General features: G+C 65.3%; 1 protein-coding gene across 2 annotated transcripts in view; it reads right to left on the reverse strand.

The window, feature by feature from the left end:
• RBFOX3 (RNA binding fox-1 homolog 3) overlaps positions 1-22615 on the reverse strand; it is a 188704-nt gene that overhangs the window by 14100 nt on the left and 151989 nt on the right. The window contains exons 4-5 of one of the 2 annotated variants that reach the window (XM_075044130.1): positions 22419-22463; positions 9258-9590 (exon numbers count right to left, since the gene is read on the reverse strand). In XM_075044130.1, the coding sequence (XP_074900231.1) occupies positions 9258-9359 (102 nt within the window). In that variant the 5' untranslated portion in view covers positions 9360-9590; positions 22419-22463. The remainder of the gene's footprint in view (positions 1-9257; positions 9591-22418; positions 22464-22615) is intronic. The other variant, XM_075044131.1, reaches the window with a different exon arrangement.

Genomic DNA, 22615 nt, shown 5'->3' on the forward strand with positions numbered 1-22615 from the left:
GCCCGTCTGCTGCTGCCCGCTGTCCTGGGGGGCAGCCGCTGTCTGCCCACTGCTGGCAGGGGCTGGGGGCTCTGGAGAGCAGCTGCTGCTCTGGGAAGGGCTGCAGGGTGCCTCGTCCCCAGTGCACCCAGATGGAGAGGCACAGAGGGGCTCTGGAGGGGACACGGCACCTTCAGGTGTCCCAGCCCGCACTGTGAGGCTAAAGCGCGTGGGTGGCCACCACAGCCCAGGTAGAGACGGGCAGGCATCTTCCTCCAGCAGGGCCATGTGCCGGCAGGGCTACGGTCCCTCCCAGGCCCTGGAGCGGGTCCCGCTGCAGATGCAGGCAGGCGAGTGGAGGCCGGGGTGCCCGGCCCATTGCAAGTGCCGGAAAGCGGGGCTGCCGCTGCTGGGGCTGCCGGCTCCCAAGCCTGCCCCAGGTCTCATAAGACAAGCGCAGGCACGGCACTGGGCTCCCTTCCCTGGGCGCTCCCAGCACCTGCCAAGAGGCTGGTCCTGCTCGGGGACTGGTGCTCTCCCCGCCAGCTGCCCCTGTTGGCTCCCTGGCAGCCGCGGCCCTTGCGCGGCGCTGCCGGAGCCACCGGCATCCGAGTCCAGCCTGGCCGGATCCAGACAGCTCAAGACACAGCGAGCAGCAGGATGAACAGCCACGTCCGCTGTCCTCACGCCTCCCCCGCGAGCACCACGCCAGCTCCAGCCGCCATCCCCGCACCCTGCCCCACGGCTCACAGGTCCCCGAGGAGCCCAGCCGGCGCTGCCCGGCCCTTGGCCCAGTCCTGCAAAGGCCTTCGCGCCCAGGAGCCCACCCACAGCCCCCTGTCACTGTCACACCGCCGCTGCGCCGGGGCTCTGGCACAGCCGCACGTGGCGCTCGCTCGCGCGCAGCCTCGCAAGCGCGCGCATGCTCGCACCGGCCAGCGTGGGTGCTTGGGGAACCGCGGACCTGCGTGTGTGCCCGGACAAGCTCCCTCACACAGCCCTCTCTAATAGGCAGTCAGGAGCATAATTTTTCCTCTAATTACATATTCAGCACTTCTGAGAAAATGAGATTTTGGTAATTCAATTGGACTGAGAAGCAGGGCTATAATAAAATGAAATTTGTAACAATCGTGCAGTTAAATTAGTTAAATGGAGAGGAAGGAGCTGTGGAAAATTGACCCCTCGATCTCCTAAAGACTAATCAGACATTTGAACCGAGTTGTGCTAACAAAGCCCCCGGGGTGTTGCGGCGGCAGAGTGAGGGGGAAACTAGAGATGCCACAAGGGAAGAGCTGAAAAACAGCTGGGACTGCGTGGTGCCGCAAAGGGCACCCCCCCCCAATCTGGTCCCAGGGTGGGAAGGGATGGGTTTGGTGGGAGGGTGCCAGGCTACGATGCCGGTGCCATACCCCCACTGGCTCCTGGACATGCGCTGCATCCTTGCCAGGCATGGGGGCACGAGGGTGCACAGAGGATGGCAACTGGTCCCTCTCTGCCAGCAGGGACTGCAGGGACGTGGATAGCTGTGCCCTGCAGTGGCATGAGCCCTGAGCGGGGACAGGCACCACAAGGACACCAGGACAGGGATAGGCACGGCACACCATGTCGGGCAGGCATGCTGGTCAGGAGCGGGGCATCCCACGAGCTGGAGGGGTTCTGCAGCAGGTACAAAGTAATTAGCCTCAGTATTTATCTTGTTGTTCGTCTTTTTTATTTTTCTTGTAAAAGAAAAGGGGAAAAAGACGAGTTTCTCATTTGCAAGTTAATTAGTCTAATTAGCTCTAATTAAGAGCTCCCCATACAATGCAGATCACAAATAAGCTGCCACTGTCGCCTGCTCCCGCTCTTCTCTCCCCATTTTTTGATTTTATACAAGAGCCGTTTGAAGGCTGCGGCCAGTGCTGCGGTGGGGAGATGCCGAGCGGGCGCAGGCGGGGAGGGCGGCACGCGGGATCCCCCCAGGCTGGGGGCTGCTCCCCCCGCAGCCGGTGCCAGGGCTCCTCCAGGCACGGCCCTGCTGCTGCTCCCCTGGGGGACCCCGTCCCGGAGACGGAGCTCAGCTCACCCCAGGCTCTCTGAGCCCCTGCACCGAAGCAGGACCTGCCTGTCCTTCCCCTGCTTCCCTCCCTGGGCAGTTCCCGCACGCCATGACCGGTCCCGCTGCCGGGGGACGAGCCGGCCGCACACCCGGTACCCGCGCATCCTGCCGGGCACCCGGAGCGGGGATGCAGCCAGCATGGCCCAGGCTCGCATCCTAGACCTGAGGCTCGAGCTCTGACCCTGCCAGCCCAGCACGTCCCCAGTCGCATTCCCGGCCAGCCAGGGCGAAAGGACAGGGGCAGGAATCTGCCGGTAAACACCGGTCTCGCCCGGGCCTGAAAGCCGCCGAAGGGACGCCGACAGATGGGGCGGCCACGCGCTGCTGGGGGGTCCCCAGCCACGCAGAGAGCTGCGGGAGGCCGGGGGGACGCAGGGGAGCAGCACGATCCCCGGCATGGTGCAGGCACGGAGCAGATGGGGAGACGAGCGGCCGGGGCACGCAGGTAGCTGGTCACGGCGCTCTGCCGCTCAGCTTCGCCTACGTGCCGCCTCGGCACCGCCGGTCCCCTCCTCTCCCCGGCTCTGCGACAGGTCGGCTGGAGGGGAACGCCACAGCAGCGGGGAGCACAGACAGGGTGAGGAGGTGGGGGCCAGGCAGTGTGCCACCCACCCTGCCCGCCCGCCCCCCCGCCCCGTGCCACCAGGGAAGAGCTGCCGCGGGGCGCTGGGAGCCGCAGCAATCATGTCAGCTTATGTGTCATTTTCTACTCGGGTAATGCGAGCAGTGAGGGATCGCTGCTCGGAGACGAGGGGAAAATCATGACAAAGTGCTGCAAGCCCGGCGCTCCGGCAAGGGGGAGCAGGAGCAGCCAGACCTGCCTCATCCCCCTGCCACGGGGCCACCGCCAGGCGTGCCAGCTGCCACCACCCCTACATCTGCAGCGAGCCCCACTGCCATCGTGGCCCTGCCGGCGTGTACCAGCCACCGCTCCTCGGTGCTGGCCACAGGGACCCGGTGGGCACGCACACGGCCACCCTCGCTCTGCAGACACGCTCCAGCCCCAGCACCCATTTCACGCTGGCAGGAGCCCTCCTGGGACTGGGGTGCAGCAGCTCGCTGGCTCTTTGACAGAGGGGGAACGGCTGAGATCCCCAAGGGTGGGAGCGGGACCCAGCTTCGCAGGTGCCGACCCCGACAAGTCCCTAAACCACCTGCTTTCCCTGGCAGCACTGGCCCGTCCTGCGCACCAAAACCCTGGCAGCACCGGCACGGAGGCGGGGGCTGCCTGAGTGCCGCTCCCGGCACCGTCCCCGCAAACTGCCTCCTCCAACTGGGTCTCCTTCCAGCGCTTGTCTCGCTCTGTTTAATAGGTTATTGCTGCCAGGGATCACATCTCAGCAGTGCTGCTCACACAGGGGCTGGAGCGAATCCTGCTGATGCTGTGCAAACCCCGTCTGTAAGATCCGTGCAGCGCAACCGGGATGCCAAGGCTGCTGGGGCGGGGGCTCTGCCCCTGGGGACGCCGTGGCTGCCGACCGCCGGAGCCAGCTGAATGCTTGGGAAGGTGGCAGGAGGGCAAAGTGAGAACCCGGGCGGGGGGACGCTGGCTGGGGACAGCAGGGCTTGTAGGGGATTTGGGAACTGCACCCGACCCCACTGCAGGCAATGCCTGCAGCCCCGGAGGATGCCTATCCTGTGGTGGCCACCACAAACCCTGTCACCTGCTGGGACGTGGCCTTCCGTCCCTCCCCGGGCAGAGCCTCCCCCAACCTGCAGCCCACTGAGCTCGGGTCAGGGGGGCTGCTCCCCCAGCTGCCACCTGGGCTGCAATGCCAGCGGTGCCACCGCTGCAGCAGCCCTTGCCTCAGGGAGCGAGGGAGGACGTCTGCTCCTGCCTGGCCAGATGAACACCGAGGAAAGCGGCGCAGGTTAAAGCCCCTCTAGGGCTGCCCGCAGTACAGCCACGCTTGCCTGCAGGCAGCGGAGGTCCGAAGCCCTGCGGGCAGCCTGGAGCTCCGAGCCTGCTCGACGGCGGTGGCCTTTCACTGAGCCAGTAGTCACAGCATGGCCAGGATTGCAGAACACCCTGGTCACTCACTGCCCGGCTCATACGAGGGCTTGCACCGGCACAGCAGGGCTCACCAGGCGATAGCCGCTGCCGCAGGGAGCAGCCTCAGTGCGCCGAGGCGCTGGCACAAGCAGGGTTGTGCAGGCACTGCCTTGCAGCCCTGCCCAGCACACGGGTACCCCTGTGTGCCCTGCACCGGGGGGCTTGTGCCCACGCTCGCTCTGCACCACTGGGCTCTCGCTGGGGGCTGCCGTTTCCCTACAGTGCTCCCCGCTCAGTCTGGCTCCTGCTCCCCACACCCCGCTGCCTGGCTGGATGAGGCTGGGGTGGCCCGGCTGCCGCGGCCCCAGCAGGAATGTCGAAGCCATGGCTTTCCATGGGCTTGGAGCCTCCTCTGCCCCAGCCTGGGCATCCCAGCACTGGGAAGACCCAGCTCCTTCCTCGGACGTGTGGTTCCCTCCCGTGCCAAGGCACCCTTCCCAGCATTCCCTGATGCCGGCACTTTCTCAAGCTCCCCGTATCCTCCCAGCAGCCCAGCCCCATGCCTGCCCGGTGTGCCTGCTTGCCACTACCAGCTGCACCTCAGGGACTAATGCCCTTTCTGGAGGGGCTGCGGTGACCCTTGGTGCCCCCGCCGCTTGCCGGCTCCACCAGTGAAGCCCGTCATTTCACAGCCACAAGCCTTGGGAATAGGGCGGCGTCGCTCCTGCTGCCTGCAGACCCGCCGCGCTCACACCGGCGTTGGTGCCGGCAGGGCCCTGCTGCCAAGGTCCCTCCAGCGCAGCAGACGCAACGCACCCACGGGTGGGAGTCCCGTCCGGGTCCAGCAGCAGGACCCAGGCAGGAGCCGGCGGCAGCGCTCCCCCCGTGGGGAATGCAGCCGGAAAGCCAAGTCACCACCGTGACTCTGCAGATCCCCAGAGGGGTGAGGAGCCCCGGGTGCTTGGCCCCAGCGGCCAGCATCCCACCCATCCCTGGCTGCAAACCCCGGAGCCATCCCGGTCCTGGGGCAGCACAGGAAAATCTGGTTTCAAACGCACTTTCCTATTTGGACGCTGGGCCCTGAGCAAGGGCGGTTGCAGGCCGGGGGCAGACCGGGGCTGGGGGTGGCGGGAGCTGGCGTGGGCAGCCTGAGCCTGCTCTCCTAATTAGCCTTCCTTCTTTGTTAAACCGTACCCCTCCACCGGCTGCCTGTAATGCTTTAAAGAATGATAGATACTAAATCTAATTTAATCTACTCATTCACCCATCACTATAGTACTAAAATAGGAATATACCTATAAAAAGAGCATCGCCAGGCAGTGTAGGCCTAAATTACAGCTATTGTGGGAAAACCAGCTTTGCAAAGCTAAAATTAATGTCAGTGTTTTCAATATATTAAAGAAAAGGAAAACTTGTTTTTTGCGGCTTTAAAACCTGTCCTCTGCTGTGCAAGCAAGGCGCCCGCTGCAGTGTGGGCACTCGGCCGGAGCCGGGAGCCACGCGCCGGGTCTCGCATCCGTGCAACGCGCAAGCAGGGGGAGAAACCAGGTTTGAAACGAACCCGCTGCTGCAACACGCTACAATATTGCTCGGAATAGACTTGCTCCCTAAAAATATAATATGCTAAACTTGGCAGCAGCCCTTTTGGAAAGGAATTTTCCAAGCAGCCTTTTGCAGAGGCTGCTTCCCAGCGGGCCGGGTGCTGCTCAGAGGAGCCTCCTGCGCCGTGGGCTGGGCAGCGCGGTGCAGCCGCGGGCACCGGGGACACCCCGGCGAGCGACACCTCGGGGGCAGCTCTGCGGCAGGTTTCAGCCCACCTGCACATCAACCTGCACTCGCATCCAGCCCCGCGTGCGCATCACTGCCTGCGCCCGGGTCTGTGCCACGCTCCAACGCCGATGCTGAGCCTCAGAGCCCGGGTCTGTTCCAGGTCAGCACCGCGCCTTGTCCTGGAGTATTAGCTGCTCGTCTATAATTACAGCGGAGACACTTTTTAGGCAGCAACTGATTCCTCTGCTAACAAAACGCAGCTACCAGAGTCTCCCTCTGCGCCCAGGTCCTCGCTGAGCAAGAGCTAAACGTTACCGCCAAGCCCCACCGAAGGACACGGTGTTCCCGCCTGCCCCACCAGCGTGGGCTGCTCCGCCATGGGCACGCACCCACCCTCCTGCCGCCCACCCTGCAGCCCCCTCCCCTCCCGGCCCCCTGGAACCCCGCTCCTGCCCCGATGCTGGAGCGCGGCAGGGCGAGGGGGCGATTCCTGCACGCAGCGCGGCTGCACCACGCAGAGTGCCACGAACCACGGCTCCTGCGGCTAGGACTGGGGCGGCCGAGCAGCTGCGTGGGGGGAGTTGAGCTGCAAGGCACCCGCAGCCGCTTGGATGAGCCATTTGCACCAACAGAGCCCGCTGGCAGCTGGATTTGCCCTGGCACTGGCCTAGTCCAAGTTTTGCAGACAACTTCATTTCTTGGTCATTCCTTCAAATACCAGCACTGTCAAAAATGCCGGGGCTGGTGAGCTACGAAACACGAGTGGCCTCCTCGGGAACAAATACAGCAAATGCCAACAAGGACCCTGTGGGGAGACCATGTGCCCAAAGGGGATAAGGCCAGTTACTGCGCACAGACCCTATGGCCCCCCAGCTCTCAGACCCCCTGACCAGCCAAGGCCGGCCCAACCAGACACGCGTCCTGGCGCGGTGGGAGCCGGTGGCCAGCACGGGCCCCCGCAGCCGCAGGGCTCAGGCACCATCCGTGCGTACGTGCCCACCACCCCAGGTCTGATGCACAGACATCTGCCTCCCTACGTACACACACGCTCTGGACAGGGAACCGTAACCTGGGGGGTCTAAACCGAGCTCCCCACAGACCCCAGGTCGCAACACCTTCAGGGAGAGTTGGTTAAACCCCTCCAGGTGTCTCTGGCCACACACAGGTGAGCCAAGCCAGCTGGCCAACGGCGAGCTCTGTGGCAGGCACGTGCCCACGGGCAAAGGCAGCATTGCTCCCTGCGCACTCCTCTAGCGCAGGCGCGCCGAAAGTGCGCACGCCCAAAATCCAGAGCGAATTCAGGGCTAAACCGCCAGGCAAGCCCATTGCTCAGCCGGGCAGGATGAGGAGCCCGGCAGCAGCGCGTGCCCTGTGCCCCTTCCCCACGTGACGGCTGCCAGTGACGTCCCTCTGCCTGACGCCTCGTTGCGACACGCGCCAGGAACACCCCGTCCCCAAGCGCTGGGCGCAGAACCTCAGCAAGGGACAAGCCCCGGGAAGAGGACGGAGATTTCGGCCTCCATCGCGCTCATTAGCTGGGTGAAAATCCAACTCCAAATCTGTTAATAAAACCCTCCTTCCTGGCTCGCAAGTCCAGACCTGCTGCCAAGGAGCAGGAGGCTTCTGGGAGAGCGGGGAGGAAGAGACGCTAAACACGACGGTCAAATTAAAACAAACAGGGCAATGGGGGAACCAGGAGCTGCTGGGTGCAGAGCGCCGTGCATTGGGGAAAAGCTCCCCCTTCCCAGGGACCCCAAACTCCGCTTGCGCGCAGCCCAGCTGGGCACCGGCAGCGGGCAGCCCACGCCTGCCCGCAACGCCGCCGGCCCCTGCTGCCTCCAGCCGCAGCCCCGGGAGCCGGCAATCAGCGCAGCCGGTCTGTGCCGGAGCGCTCCGCAGGGCGAGCGGCGCAGCCGAGCCCCTCGTGGCAGCTGGGGGACAAGGGGATCCCGGCCGGAGAGGGAAATCTCCCACACTGCCGCCCGCTCCCATCAGAGGCTCCAGGCCCTGCGCCGGCTGCCGGTTCAAAGCATCCATGCTCTCCCTTCGGAGGGACAGAAAACCTCCCCGGGGATGGGTGGGGGCTCGGGGATGGTTTCTGCTCGGTGTCAGACACGCCTGGGCAGCCGAGCAGCAGCCGCAGGGACCTCGGCGCAGCCTGGGGAAGCTGAGACCGAAATCCAGCCCAGCCCCAGCTCTCCCCAGCCTCTGCCTGCAGGAGGGTGCAATAAATCACGCACCCGTCTCGGCCGGCCTCTGCAGCAGCCCCCGTGTGAGCCCCGGCCCCGCGCGCACCCCGTGGCTGCCGCTGCACTTGTATAACCGGCGGCAGCACCGGCTTTGCCAACCCCATCTCCAGCGCGCCGGATGGAGCGACGATGGGCCTCGCCGTCCCCATCGCCAGCGCGGCCGCGGTCCGGCCCCAAGCCCGCTCGGACGCAGGCTACGGCTGTCCCGAGGGACTGAAATGCTCCCCAATCCTTCCCCGCTGGGGCAGGAGGGTTCGTGCCCACGCCGCCTGTCCTCGGCTGCCAGGTGAGCCGCGCAGGCCGTGCCGAGCACGGTGAGGATGCTATGAATTTTTAAACTCCTGAAAGCACAAATGGAGCAGTTCGCCTGGCTGGGAGATGGGATTTCCGACGCAGCAAAGAGGCTTTTGAAGAAAACGCTGTCTCTCCCGAGCTGCGCTTCCCCTGGGACGACAAGCCCGGAAACCCGGCGCGCTGGGTCCGGCGTGGGACCCGAGGGCAGCGCGCCCTGGCCAGAAGTTAAGGACCAAACTGACGGCCTGGGCACCCTCTGGCTGGGCTGCCCGGTCCTGGGGCTCGCCCAGACCCACTGCCCACCCCCCCCACCCCCCGGGTCACTCTGCAGCACCTTCCTGTCCACAGCGAGACAAACCCACACACGCTCGACCCCACGGCCTGGCTGCAGACACGCACGACGTGACGGCACACGCACACACACACACATGCGCACACGCGTGTGCATGCACAAGGTCTTCACCTTCCCTTCTCCCCGGAGGCTGCTCAGGCCACGCAGGAGCCTCGTTCCTTTATCCGAGCATCCATCATCGTCCCTCGCCTCTGCCGAACGGCAGCAGCGCCAAGGCAGGGAAAGCGCTGGACCCGCGCCGGCGGCTCTGCCTGCCGCACTGCCCGCGTCTCAGCCCGCTCTCCAGCCCCGGTCGCGCTCCCAGCCGCCTCGGCAGAGAAACCGGAGAAACCCCAAAGGAATCGCGGGCGAGGACCACGAGCCACCACTGCAACGCAACTCGCCAGTGCCGCGGGGCTGGTGCCGGAGAGGCCCCGTGGCCGGGGAGGAAGCGGTTAAGCTCTGACCCTCCACGGAGAGGGAACCGGCCAGAAACACGTGTGAACCGGAAAGCAAAAAAATCCCCCGGAGAGGGTGACTTACCTGTTGGAGGTAGAGGAAGGCTGGAGGACAGGGGAGAGAGTGAGGAAGCATGCCTGAGTTGGAGACAAGGAGGCAGCCCGAGTTAGCCATGGAGCACAGCATGTGTCGACAGGTAGCCGTGAAGCTGCTCGCGGGTCCGTCCTCTTCCGCACACCGCTATCCTCGTCTTCCCGGCTCGCCCCTCGGGCTCTCCCCTCCTCGGCCGTCCCTCCCGACCCCTCGGCGCTAGTTAGGAGGGATTCATCTGCGGCAGGCCGGCTGCGCCGTGCGCCCCGGGAGCAGCGCTCGCCTGTTCACTTCGGTGCCATTAGACACTGGCACTGAGCGCACGGTCTGCAAAGGGTGTGTGTGAGCCAGAGCGGGAGCGGGGAGAGAGAAAGGAAGGGGAGGAGGAAGGGAGAGAGGGCGAGGGAGCGAAATAAAAGGGGTGGGAGTTGGAGGAGGAGGGGGAGTCCCCTGTGCATTCAGACATCAAACAGAGCTCTGTATAAAATGAAGAGAATCCGTAATGACATGAGAACAGCTGATCCCGCACTTAACCCCTCCGCCGCCGCCGCTCGCAGATGGCTTCCCCGCCGCCCGGGCAGCCCCTCGCAGCCCCCGGCCACGCGCTGCCGCGCCGGGGAAGCAGGCAGGCAGGATGGGGCCGAGCCGGCAGAACCGTCTCCCTTCCCGGCGCTGGCTCCCAAGGGAAGAAGGGTCTTACCGGGAGTTTCGGTGATGCAACGCGGGCGCCCCGGGAAACCGCGCCGAGCGGCCGGCACTTCCAGCCGCGCAGCCCCCACGATGGCAGCGCCTCGCCGCCACGCCGGGCGGCCGCGGGACTCCCCCACGCACACACAGCCGGACACGTGCACACGCACCACGCTCTCCTTGGGAGACACACACGCAGACAGGGATGGCCGCGCTGGCAGGGACGGGCAGGGAGCCATGCAGCAGACCCAGCTCCGCCTCCCCGGAGAGGCACATACCTGCTCACGCCTGCGGCCCCGCAGCACGCGCGGCCCCGGCAGCCACGCGCCGCGCCGCCACGGGCTCGTGCCACGGCGGGCAGGGCCCCGGCAGCCCGCCGGCCTTCCCTGCCAGAGGAGCCGTGGCCGCAGCCTCGACGCTGCCTGCACGCCCCGGGCACGGGCGGCTCGGCCCCGCCAAGCGCGAAGGCGTGTGAGCTCCCGGCAGCCTGCGAGCCCCCCCCGCCTGCCTGCCAGCCCCCGATGGCAAGGGGGAGCCCGGCACCCCGGGGTGACACGGAGGGGCCCTGCCCGCGGGCGCCGGCTTCCCTCTGCTCCCCAGAGCGATGGGGACCTCCTGCCCCGAGCATCTCCCGCCGGCGGCGGGCAGGGGGCCGGCCCCGACAGAGCTCAAGAGGCTTTTTGGCATTTTGGACTGGCCTGCCGGTGCTGCCGGCAGCCCTGACGCATCAACGCCGCGCACACCTCTATCGCAGCTGCCATGGCAATAGCCTACGCGCCGGTGCCCGCGAGGGATAGCCGGCGTGGGCACGCACGTGTGCTCGTTCGGGTCCCCGGTCCCACCTCGCGCCTCCTCCCGTTGCGGCCCTGTGGCAGCCCTGGTGCCGCAAAGCTCGGCGCTGGCACGGGGGTCCCTGCCTCGGCGCCCCGCACCGCCGGCGCTGCGTCGCACCCGACTTCAGAGCCGCGGCCAGCAACGAAGCAGCCGGGACGGCGTTGTGCTTGGGTATGGGGGAAACAAAACCTGGGCTCAGTTCAGTTTCCATCTTGGCCAAATGTGATGCACAAAGGCAGGTCTGTGCCAGCAGCTGCTGATGCTCCGTCTCCGCCGGAGCCTCCAGCACACGACCAGCCCTATTCGGAGGCTGGGATTTTCCACAGTATCCCCAGACATAGCGACATGCTGCAGTGTCCTGGTACACTCGCAGCGGTTCCCGTTTCTGCTGCAGATACTCAACAGCAGCGGTGTGTGGCACGGCCGGCCCAGAGCCACGGGGCAAACCTGGTGGAAACAAACAGCTCTGGGAAAAGCCGTCCTGAAGGAGCGGCGCCTGGGGCCAAGGGGGTGTCAGCCCCCCCGTGGGGTCCTGCTGCTGGGGTGACCAGGCTCCAAAGGGATCGCAAGGTGCCAAATCAGGGAGGGGATGCCGTGCCAGGGGGAGGGTTTCTCATCACCACCGCCCCGCGGTACCGAGAGCCGAAAGGAGTCTGGCAGCAACATCACTACTAACAGCATCCTCCAGCCGTTGCTCCCTGCGAGGAGCATGGGCTGCAGCGAGCTCCCGTGTCCCCCCACAACCGCTCACCCTCCAGCTCCCAAGGGACCACGACGGATCCCGATGCAGCAGCCCATCCTGCACACCTCGGTGCTCAGACCCCATGCTCCCCACCTGCCTCAGCTCCCCTTCCCCAGGGACTCCTACGGCCCCGCTTCCCATACTTTCCCGCACGCTCCGGTGCCCGGGGCAGGACGCGGGGCAGCTTTGCAAGGGCTGGGGGACAAGCACGTCCTCCCACAGCCCCTTGTGCAGCTGTGGGGAGCGGGTCCCCACCAGGCACCCACATGCACCTGAGCACCGCACAGCACCCTGGCGCGGGGTGAGGGATGCCCTGGGCAAGGTGATGGGCAACTCCAAAGGCCCTGGTCCGGTCTGGCTCCACCGCAGCTCCGGCACTGCTCTCAGGCAGAGGTGAAAAGGGAAGGGCATGGCCTGACGCTCTGGGCTTGCAGTGCCCAACCAAGCAAACCACGTGAGGCGGGAGCCGGCTCCAGGATGAGGTAATCTGCCCGTCCTCCCCCGCGCCGGAGCCTGGCTCCGGGCAGGGTGACTCAAAGGCGCTCCTGGCCAGTGGCAGCGCCATGAGCCCTGGCACTGCCCCGAGCCAGCAGCCCACGTCGCGGAAAGGTCCGGGCTGGCTCCAGCCGCACGGCAAGGAGAGACGCCGCTCTCCTGCAGGGAGAATGCACAGAGCAACACGTTGGGCAGATACCCCAGCCCCGACCCTGCTGGTGCAGACCCTCCGCACCACCGGCAGCGGCAGGAACTAGCCATGTTTCCCCAGGATAAATACTCCAGCAACGGCTCTGGGAGCTGAGGAGCGTTCAAGTCTCCCCTCTCCCTCCTCCAGCCATCACCAACATCTGCCTGTCTGCAGAGATGCCCCCACAGCAGCGGGGAGCCCCTGTGGGACACCGGCACGGCAGGGCTATACCAACCCACCGGCCGGCTCCAGAGTAGGGAACAGGTCCCTGGCCACCACCAGCCGATTTCCCTCGCCCTGCTGCTCCCAGCTGCCCTGCCGGTGACGGCACGCTGCAGCCCCGGCCGACGGCACTGGCAGTAGCACCAGGGCTGTGCCGGGGCAGCCCCATGGTGCCTGGGCCCGAGGAGCCCCGGCCAGGGCTGCCCAGCCCCGCGGAGCCGCAGCCCCAGAGGAACCCCTCCAAAACTGAAGTCTCCTGGAATGAAAGTTTATTTATCTGTTTAATTAAGATGTGTTCACCAGGCGCACAGACCCCGTTCCATCTGTCTCACTTACAGCCGCGTCCCAGTAAAATTAAACCTAATAAATATCAGACGAGGGAAAGCAAAGGGCACATGTAAGATATATGATCAAAGGCAGAAGTTGCACAGGGCTGCAGTTCTAAGCACATCTTTCTCTCTGCCCTTCGGGGATGGGTTGGCGATGCGCTCCCATGCACAGGATGGGGCTGGCTTTCCTTCAAATCAGCACTATTTTCATTTTTTATTTATTTTAAATGAACCCTTGAGGGCTCCTTGGTTTTGTTTTCTGGAAGAGGGAGAACAACATGGCGCCGGGACAGGAGCAGCCTCGGCCGCTGGTCCGGAGCTCAGTGAGGCACCAGGGCTGAGGGGCAGAGCCGGTGCTGGGAGGGCTGACGGGCGTGTGCCCCCCGAATCACCGAGGGAACCCGCCAGGGAAAGCCTGATGCTTTGGGCTGCTCCCAGGCAGCCGGGATGTACTGGCCACGCGTGGTCAGGAGCTGGCCCAGCGGCAGAGACCCGCTGTGGCGCTGCCGGCTCCCACTCCCGGGGAGATGCCAGAACCGCCGGGCGCTCAGCTCCCCTCCGAGGCACGCTCGCCTCAGCCATTTGGAAACTTTACCTGACAGAAATGAGGGCTCCGAGGTCTGCCTGGAGCCCTGGCCAGGGCTCTGCCCCCGAGCCTGCCTGAGCACGCTGCTGTGCAGACCAGCAGACCAGAGACACGGCATGACTGTGGCACGTCCCACGCATCCAGGTGCGTGTTGCACCAAGCCCCTGAACGCACGTCAGACCTGCTGCCTGCCAAGGGCTGCCCCCAACGCCACGTCCAGACCCCCGACCCAGCCCCTACAAGGGATGCAACGGGAAATCACAGCCCCCACCACTGCAGCCCTCACTGGGATGCCATCCCACTCCCTCTCCCGGCAGAGAGGGATGATGCGGTGGCCCATGGACCTGCTGTGGGGACGCAATGCACAACCACGGGTGGGCTGGATGCCTCAGGGGCTGCAAGTGTCCAGTGTTTTACGGGACCCCCGTGGCACCTCCCAGCATGCGCTCGCAGTGCAAAGCCGGGGTGCAAGCCCAGATGCTGCCACTTGGGAGAGCTGCCAAGAGGGGATGCAGGCCAGGCTGAAGCACAGCGGCCGCTGCGAGGACCAGCGAGGTCGGGTGCTCCCAGCCTCCACGGGGTCAGCCTGCGAGTGCAGTGCCAGCAGCTCCACAGCACCCCGGGAGCGGGGCACCCGTCTAGTCCTCTCCTCCCACCCGCTCCAGAATGCCCTCAAGCTGCGGCATTCATTAATTAAAAGCTCATTAGTAGTTAGTCATAGACATAAAGCAATTAGATGAAGGCACTGACGGATCTGAGCTGCCGTGAAGTGAGGGGAAAGCCCCGCACACCCGTTGGCTCAGCCGCAGGCAGTGCCCCAACGCCGGGCACAGACCAGAACAACGAAAAGGGACCGAGAGAGGTGATGGGCGAGAGCACTGCGTGGTCAGCAGGGTCCTTGGTGCAGAGAGGTCCTTGCCCACCGCCCCGGCTGCCTACACGCCATCACTGTACCACTGCTTCCTCTGCCCGAGCTCTCCTTGGGCCCTCCTGGCCCCACTGCACAGGACCAGCATCAGAATTTACTGGGACTGGACTGGGACGGGGATGCCTCTCCCAGAGCGTGATGGGTGCCGAGGAGCACGGGAAGAGCGGGGAGCCATGGGGGCTGCGCAGGCTGAGCGTTCCCAGGCAGGGGTCCCCCAACTGCGGGACCAGCTGGCATAGAGCACCCAGCACCAGCAACAACAGAAACCAAAGCGCTTTCTCCCACCACCAGCATCGCCAGCCCTGGCCGTGTCACAGCTCCCGGCCCAGCTGGCTCAGCTCACACCGTCCCCGTGTCATGTGCTGCCCCAAATCCCCGCATGCTCCCCTGTCTCTGGAGACGGCCACGCAGCCGCCTATAGACTCCTGGTTTCTTGCTCCATCTCTAAAAGACAAATGTGGTTTAAACTAACCGCAGGTGTACTGGAACCCGATATGGCTGTTATGGAGCAGCCCTGACAGGGTGCAGGGACCCTGGAGGAGTGCAGGTGGGATGTTGGGGAGGATGCCCCGGCTCCCCAGGGACACCTGGCTGAGCCTCCTCTGCCCCCAGTTAAAATTCCTCTCCATCTTCCCCTGCTCCTTCCTCCTCCAGCAGCTTGCAGGGGGGTTACTGGAGTCCCCCCCCGCACCTGCTTTGAACTCCCAAAGAAGCCGGAGATTGTACTGAAAACCTCCGCTCTGCACCTTCCCAGCACCCTCGCTGCTGCTGACCCAGATCCTGCCTCTGCCCCCGGCCGCTGCCTCCCTGCCTGCCACAGCGGCCGTGAGGTCACACATCCCAGGCAGGGGTGGGGATGTCAGCTCCTGGCTATGACATCATCAGGTGAAGAGGGGACCATGACCACACAAGGCAAGTATCTGAGACAGCAGCTGTGGCAGCCGGGAGGGGAGCAGAAATGCAGAGAATGCACATGAAAGTTTAATGGGATCTAGGGAGAAACACCACCGCACTGAAACTTTCCTTGCCCGCTGCAGGAGGGGATGGGACGGGGGCCTGGAGAGGCTTTGACCTCCAGCCGGAGTTGCCAGGGCTGTGCGGAGCAGAAGAGCAGCTGGGCCAGCACCCGGGGACGTCCTGCTTCCCCTTGAGCCATCCCTCCTCTGCCCTTCAGCCAACACGGGAATTGCCTCGGGACCCTCAGTGCTCTCCACAAAACAGAGCCCGCATCCTGCAAGATGCGTGAGCAGGGAAGCTGGCGTCCCCCCGTTATCCAGCACAAGCAAACGGTGCACAGGGACCTCCCAGCAGCCGGCCACATCCAAGCTCTGGGCTCACGGCGGGACATGCGGCAGCTCCCGCGGGGACATGTTTTACACCTGTGGTTGGGCAGGACAAACAGGAGCTTGTCACCGCAGCGGCGAGAGACCCTGGCTTCTTGCCTTCAGTCAGCGCGGCCCTTCCTAAAGCCCTTTCACTTGACAAAATATTTACATGAAATGGCAATTAGGCTCCCTAGATTTAATGAGAATTAACGTGCAGGCAGCAGAACCGCGGCAGAACAGATGCTGTCGAGCACCTCGAGCTCACAGGCCGGGTGGGCAGCGCTGGCAGGGCCGCAGCAGGTAAAACGGCTGCACCACACTCAGCAGGGTGTGCCGCACCGGTGCTGCTGGGGCCGGAGCCACAGCCACCACGGGGCCTGGCATAGGATGGAGGGCGATGCACAAATGATGGAGGGCGATGGAAGGAATGAGCACCTGCAGACTCGGGGACCCAAAATGCTGCATTCCCAGAGCCTCCCCTTCCCTGAGACCAGACCTGCTGCCCAACGGGCAGTTCCCAAGAAAATGCACTCCCCCGAGCTGGTGCAACGCTGCACACCGGCCTCGCAGGCTGCAGTGGGAGGCTTCGGCAGCAGCCCATGGGGTGCCAGTGCAAGGTGCAGGATGGAATGGTCAAGGCTGCCTGGAGGGGTTAGCACATCCCTGAGCAGGGGCGAGAGCAGGGGCATGCGCGGCACTGCTGGTGCTGGGCACAGGGCAGCCTGGGCTGGGATGCCACCGGGAGCGGCAGACAGGTGACGTGGGCAGAAGGGGAGCACCAGGCAGGAGGTGCTCTGGAAGTAGACACTCAATCCTCATTATAAGGCTTTTTAAATGCACAGACAGGATATTAGCGTTTAAACAGGCTCTAGGACTCCAGGGCAAACTTTAAAAATCATAATATTTATAGAACCCTCCTTCCACTCGCCCCACATGCTCTTTATTTCGCCTGCAATTACTGCTAATTTGAAGACATTTTGCTTTGGCATCTCAGCCTGTTGCAGTGTCGATTACTGAGCCACCCGCTGCCGCCTGCCACCGCAGCGCTCCCCGCAGCGCTCCCGACGGTGGTCACGCTCCCGCCACGCAGGGAAACCAAACCCCTCCGCTTCCTCCCACGCTCGCGACGGAGAGACGCCCATGATGCCAAGAAATGATGCTCAGCCGCTCTGCCGGGAGCAAAGCCCTCGCCTGGCCTCTCTCCCGGCAGGGCTGGGGATGCCGCTGTGCCCCACGCGATGCCGAGAGCTGGCCGTCCCGGGCTTGCTGGCTATGTGCACCGCGTGGGACGGGGAAGGGAGACCCTCGAGTGGCACTGCCCTGCCCACTGCCACAGGCAGCAAACGCATTGGGGGAGCTGTGCGTGGAGCTCCCACAGGGACGGGCACCCCGGCACTGCTGCCCCGTGCCCTGCGCTGGCTGGAGCTCCATGAAGCCACGCAGCAGCTATGGAGCTGCAAGTGGAAACTCCAGAGCAGTTTGCTTTCACAGCCATGGCAGCTCATTAAGTCCCTGGGCAGAATTAACGCCCTAGCTGGAGAAGGCTCTGCGAGCCACGACGGGCTCCTGACCGGAGGGGATCGGCGGCTGCACCGAGATCTCTCATGACAAAGCACCTTACGCCTGAAAGCTGCTTCCCTGAGAAACAATGAATTCGCATTATCCTCCTCCTCCTCCTTGTAAGCTCCTTTCCCCACATTCCCCTTCACCCAGCTCTGTCTGCTCCGCTGCTTGCTCCAAAATCCAGGGGAGCACAGCTCCCCGGAGCGTGTAATCCCCCAGGGGATGCTGCAGCCCCCCGGCCCCCCGCCAGCTTTGGGGGAGCTGGAGCAGGAGGGAGGGGGTGGAAGGAGCTGGTGCCACTGGCTTAAGCCCCAGTTCGTGAGCTGGGATGTCATGGGGAGCCCCCCGGGACGGTGCAGAGCCTGATGCTTAGCCCAGCTCCTACAGCTTTGGGGAGGACGAGCCGCCCTGCGGGAGGCTGCTGGCCTCCGTCCCCTTCCCCTCCGCTCGCTGTTCCAGCCGCACCATGAGACAAGCTTGCACCCGCATTCAGCATCCCATCCCCGAGCAAAGTGCCTGGACAGACCCCATCAGATCCCCCTCCTCCCTCTTCCTGCTCAAAGCCCTTGGGATGGCCGGGGGGGTCTCGGCCGGTCCCCCGCCAGCCATCGCCCTGCATGGCTTGACAGGTCTGCTAGTGCGGGGAGAGGCTGAGCCCCCGCAGAGCCCAGCCCTCCTGCCCGGCCGTGCCCCCGGCTCCGGGCTCAGCGGGGGACAAGCAGACAGAACCGTGCGGCCCTGCAGGCTCCAAACCGCCTGAACAGGGACTGTGGTGCCGCAGAGGGACCTCGGGGTCCCCACGGGGATCTCGAAAGCCTTGGCCACCAACTTCAAGCTTGGGATACAAGTGTGGGGGCTGCCCTGGGTGGGCACCCATGCGGAACAGACCCCCCAAGCGAGAGAGGCTGGCTGCTGCTCCGCACAGACCCATCACCTGAACGCCTCGCTGCCACCACAGACCCGCAGCCCCCTCCTAGCGCAGCCCCCCGGCGCAGGGTCCGGAGCCCACCACTCACCAACCCAGCACAGCCGAGAGGGGACGGGGGCAGGGGGGTGTTTCTGTGCAGCCTCTGCCCACCCTGGGCAGGCGAGGGGGCTGCTGCCTGCGGCCAGCACGGCGCGGAGCTCGGAGGGAGCGGAGGGGAGGCAGGAGGGTGGTCGAGGGGTGCCCTCAGGCAGGGATGAGACTGCAGCGCCCAGGCAGGGACCCCCGTCTGCCTCTGCCGCTGCCCCGTTCCTCCCCGACGCCAGGCCTGCCTCCAGCATCGCAACCTGCAAGCTGCAGGGCAGCGAGCGCCTGGCCGGAGGAGGAGGAAAGCTCTCCTGGCCAGCAGCTCAGCCGGGAAGCAACAACGGCGAGAAAAGACCCAGACCCCGAGCACGACCCCGGCCGAGAGGGAGGGGAAATGCCCACCCTCGCTGGCGGTACCTACCCAAAAATACATCATCATGTCGGCAGCGGGGTGCTGAGGAGCTCCGCGGGATCGGCGGGAGGGTGGTGGGCTGCTCCCCGATGCCGGCTGCACTGGGTGCCGCTCCTCCTTGGTGGGCTCTCTCCCCTCGGGCGCTCGCTGTCCGGCTCCAGCGCCAAGGGCCGGCGTGGCCGGGTGCCCTGGGCGCTCGCCTCCCTCCCCGGCGCGGCGTGGTCACTCGCCGCGGGCCGCCGCACGCTTCAGAGCCGGCTGCCGGCGTCCAACATGCTGCTGCTGGGCTGGCTGGAGAGCGGGGGCCGGAGGATGGACACCAGGGCAGCCCCGGGCACGCAGCGGGGCAGGGGCTTATTCAGCCCAGGGGAAAAAACACGGGAGAGGGAGGAATAAAAATGAAATCCTCTCTGGCGTCTTTAAGAGCAAAGGGAAGGGCGAGGGGGAGCTGACCCGCTCCCCAGCCGGAGCACCCCGGGGGGGTCCGGGGCCAGGCGGCCGGCCTGGGCGTTGGGGGGCAGCGGCAGCGTGCGCGCTCACCGGCGCAGCGTGGGCTCCGGCGCTGACACCCGGAGGAGCCGATGTCCTGCCTCAGCATTTTTCAAGCTACCCTGTCAATAAGGGAATCGGCCGCTCTCGCGGTTAACCTGCGAGCTGCCAGCCGGCTCCCGGCACCCCCGCGGCGGGCAGCGGTTTGCCCGACCGCCTGCTCCTCACCTCTGCTCCCGGCAGGCAGGGATGCTCGGCCGGGGTCTGGCAGGCCCTGTTGGGATGGGTCGTCTCGGGGGGCCCGGCATCGCCCGCTTTGCAGGATGCGGCCGAGTTGCGGCCCGAGGGGGGCAGAGCCAGCAGCCCCCGGTCCCTGCGTGCGGGAGCAACGGGGACAGTCCCCGCGCAAGCCGGCTGCCCCGCAGCCTGGGATGTGGCCGCTGTGGTCTGCACGAGAAGGGCACCCAGAAGTCCCCACCAACACTGGGGCAGCAGCCGTCCCTCAAGCCCCAGCATCGCACCCTCGCAGACCCCCCCGGACAGAGACCCTGTCCCACAGGGGAGAGCCACGGGACCGGCCGAGATCCCGCACGGGAGGCGAGGGGAGAGCTGGCCGCAGGATGGCCCACGGGGCCAAGCCCCGCTCGGGCTCTGCCGGCAGCCCGGCGGCAGCGTGGGTCCTCCACCCGTGGGGCAGCGGGGCTCTGGGGCGAGATGGACCTTCCCCGCCGGGAGCGAGCTGCCGGCTGCCTCCGGTGCGCGGCGGCAGGGCAGCGCTGCTTGTCAGGCACTAAATCTCCCGTCCTCCTGGGGCACCGCTCGGCAGAGGAGAGCGAGGGGACCGTGTGCGCTGAACCGGACGCGGGAGCAAGGGAATAAATAAGAATAAGGGAAGGCACAGGAGCGAGAGGGGTGGCGGATCGGTCTCTGGGGCCCAGCTGGCTCTGACATCTCCAGCCCCATAATCATATTCAAAGCAGAGCCAGGCTGAGGCATTTCTCCTCCAGCACAGCAATAAAAGAAAGCAACACTCTCAATAATTCAGCACCAGGAGAGGGTGATAAAGCAGAGGAGCCACCACTGCAGGCAGCTGGGGCGGGGGGCTTCCCACTCCCTCTTATATCTTGGTGATCAAAACCCTCTCCTCTTTCTCTGTGCCCGCCAAACGCAGCCCCGGCCGTGGCCTGGGGTCCCACAGCCTGCTGGACCCCCACGCTGCTGCACGGGACGTGCTCTTGGCACACGCCAGCTGCACGGAAACCCGGGGCAGAAGGGCTCAATGCAGCAGAATAAAACCCCTCCATCACCATGCAGGCCGAATCCTGGGGGGGTCACTGGGCAGGGGGGCAGCAGCAGCAGCACCCTGGAGCCAGGGCAGGGTCGGCAGTGGGAGCACTTCCCCAGCTTGGCTCCCTGGCTCAGCTCTCTTCCCAGCACTGTTCCACCTTCTCCTGCTTCAGCATCCCCAGCCCCGCATCCACGCACGCCCCTCGCCCCGAGGAGCCTTTGCAAACAGTGCCCCGTCACCCCTCAGCCATGTCCTAGTTCTCCCACCCAAACCGGGGCTGCTCAGCTGCAGGACACCGACTCCGCTGCTGCTGCCTCCGCTCCGCTGCGGGGCACATCTCTCCGGACACAACCGTGTGGCCACGGCCTGGTGCACTCCGGGCACCCACAGCCCACCACAGCCCCAGGGACCCACCCGAGTGCCACCCGTCCCCCGCGCGCAGCCAGACACCGGGAGGGAGCAAAGCCCTCGCTTCGGCACAGGGAGCAAGTTGCAAAGACATCAGTACAGACAGGAATGCCAGAGGTGGGGGTGAGCCCTGGGCCCACAGGGACCATCCTGCTGGTCCTGTTGCTCAGCCCCAGTGATCACGCACCCCCTGCCTGCCCTGCCCACGCTGCACCAGGGCTGATGGTTTTCACCGAATGGCCCAGCACAGAACCAGCCAAACTCGGACTCTCGCTCCTGCACGGAAGCAAACCACCATGCTGCAGCAGCCCTGGCGCCCTGCACCCCAGCCCCGCAGCCCACGCCGCTGCTGCTGACTGGCACGTTTTTCCTCCCCCCAGACTCACACCCGCAGCCCAGCCTTCGTCCCGTTAATCCTGGCTCCTGACTCGTGCTGCCTGCGAGCCCAGCTCCCACCCCAGCCATCCCACTCCTTCTAGCGGCTCCTTTTCCACATTTCTCACAGCATCTCAGGACCCTTCTGGACCACAACCCCCTCCCAGTGCGTCACCTTCATCCTTATCCTGCCAATGACAGAGACGAGAGCACTCCCCCCCCCCAAACGCCTCTTTTCTCCATCACCTTTGCACAGGGACAGCTCCCTGGTGCCCAGCACCGCTGCCTCGGCCACCGCCACCCCCTGGTCCCACTGCTGCACAGGCATCTCTGGACCAGTGCTGGGGCACGGAGGAATGGATGCATCAGCATTTTTTTTATTTTACCAGCTTAGGCAAGGGCGGGAGCATGGGTTTGTGCTGTACACAGCAGGATAAACTTTTGGGGGGACCTGGTCCCCCCACCCTATGATGGGACCAGAGTCTACTGCCGTGAAGCCCAGCAACGCAAGGTTACGACGGGAAGGAGCCCGGCACTGGGCTGGCAGGGGGCACCCAGCCTGGCCCCCCCTTTCATGTGCACAAGCCATCGCCTGCCTGAGGTGGGTCTCAGCCCAGGGGACACCATGAACTGGTGTGACACCTCACAGCATGGGCTGCAGGACCCCCGGGGGCAAACATCCCCTGCGGTGGGCAACTGCTAATTCGGGGCCAGGACCCGGGGCTGGGGGCTAATGCCACTCTGGTAAGGGCAGCGTCCCCTCAATCGGCTTCCCCGGGGACTGCTCCCGGGAGCCGCGCAGAGCACAGACAGACAGACAGCAACGTCAGCACACACGGACAGCTCACAGACACTGCAGCCCTCGGCCCTCCTCACCCGGGACTCACACCACTCGCATCACGCCTGCGCGGGGGCTCGGCGCCCGGTGGGTGCGGGGGGCCGCTGGCAGAGAGGAGCGGGCAGCGTTCCTCCCGGCCCTCCCCAGCACACGTCTCTGCGCCTGCCCACCTGCCCCTGCCGGACCCCAGAGCCGCGGGCAGAGGGTGCTGCCCTGTCCCACCCGGCCCCGCGCAGCTCGGGCAGCAGCACCCATCGCCTGCCCCGAAACATGCAGGTTTTGGCATGCAGCTTTTAGCATGGACCCCGGAGGGGCCCTGGGCCCCAAGAGCAGCAGCTCAGGCTGTGCAGCCGAGGGGGCCCAGGAGCCGCTGCCCCAGCCCCACAGCAACCCCTCGCCTCTCTGGCCCGTCAGATACGAACGCCTCCGTACCTTTTATTCAGCCCAGCTCCTGCTGCGGTGCTCGCCCTGGGCTCTCTAAGAAAAGACAAGAAAGAGGAGGAAGAATTAAAATCAATGATCATCATCGCTAACCTGCTTACAGTCAATGCTATTTGCTCATCGACTGGCAAAATGTTCAAATAAGAGTATGAACGTGAGCATTATCTCCCCGGGCGCACTGGGAAACC

The sequence above is a fragment of the Buteo buteo genome, chromosome 13, assembly GCF_964188355.1.
Source record: "Buteo buteo chromosome 13, bButBut1.hap1.1, whole genome shotgun sequence".
Taxonomy (NCBI): domain Eukaryota; kingdom Metazoa; phylum Chordata; class Aves; order Accipitriformes; family Accipitridae; genus Buteo; species Buteo buteo.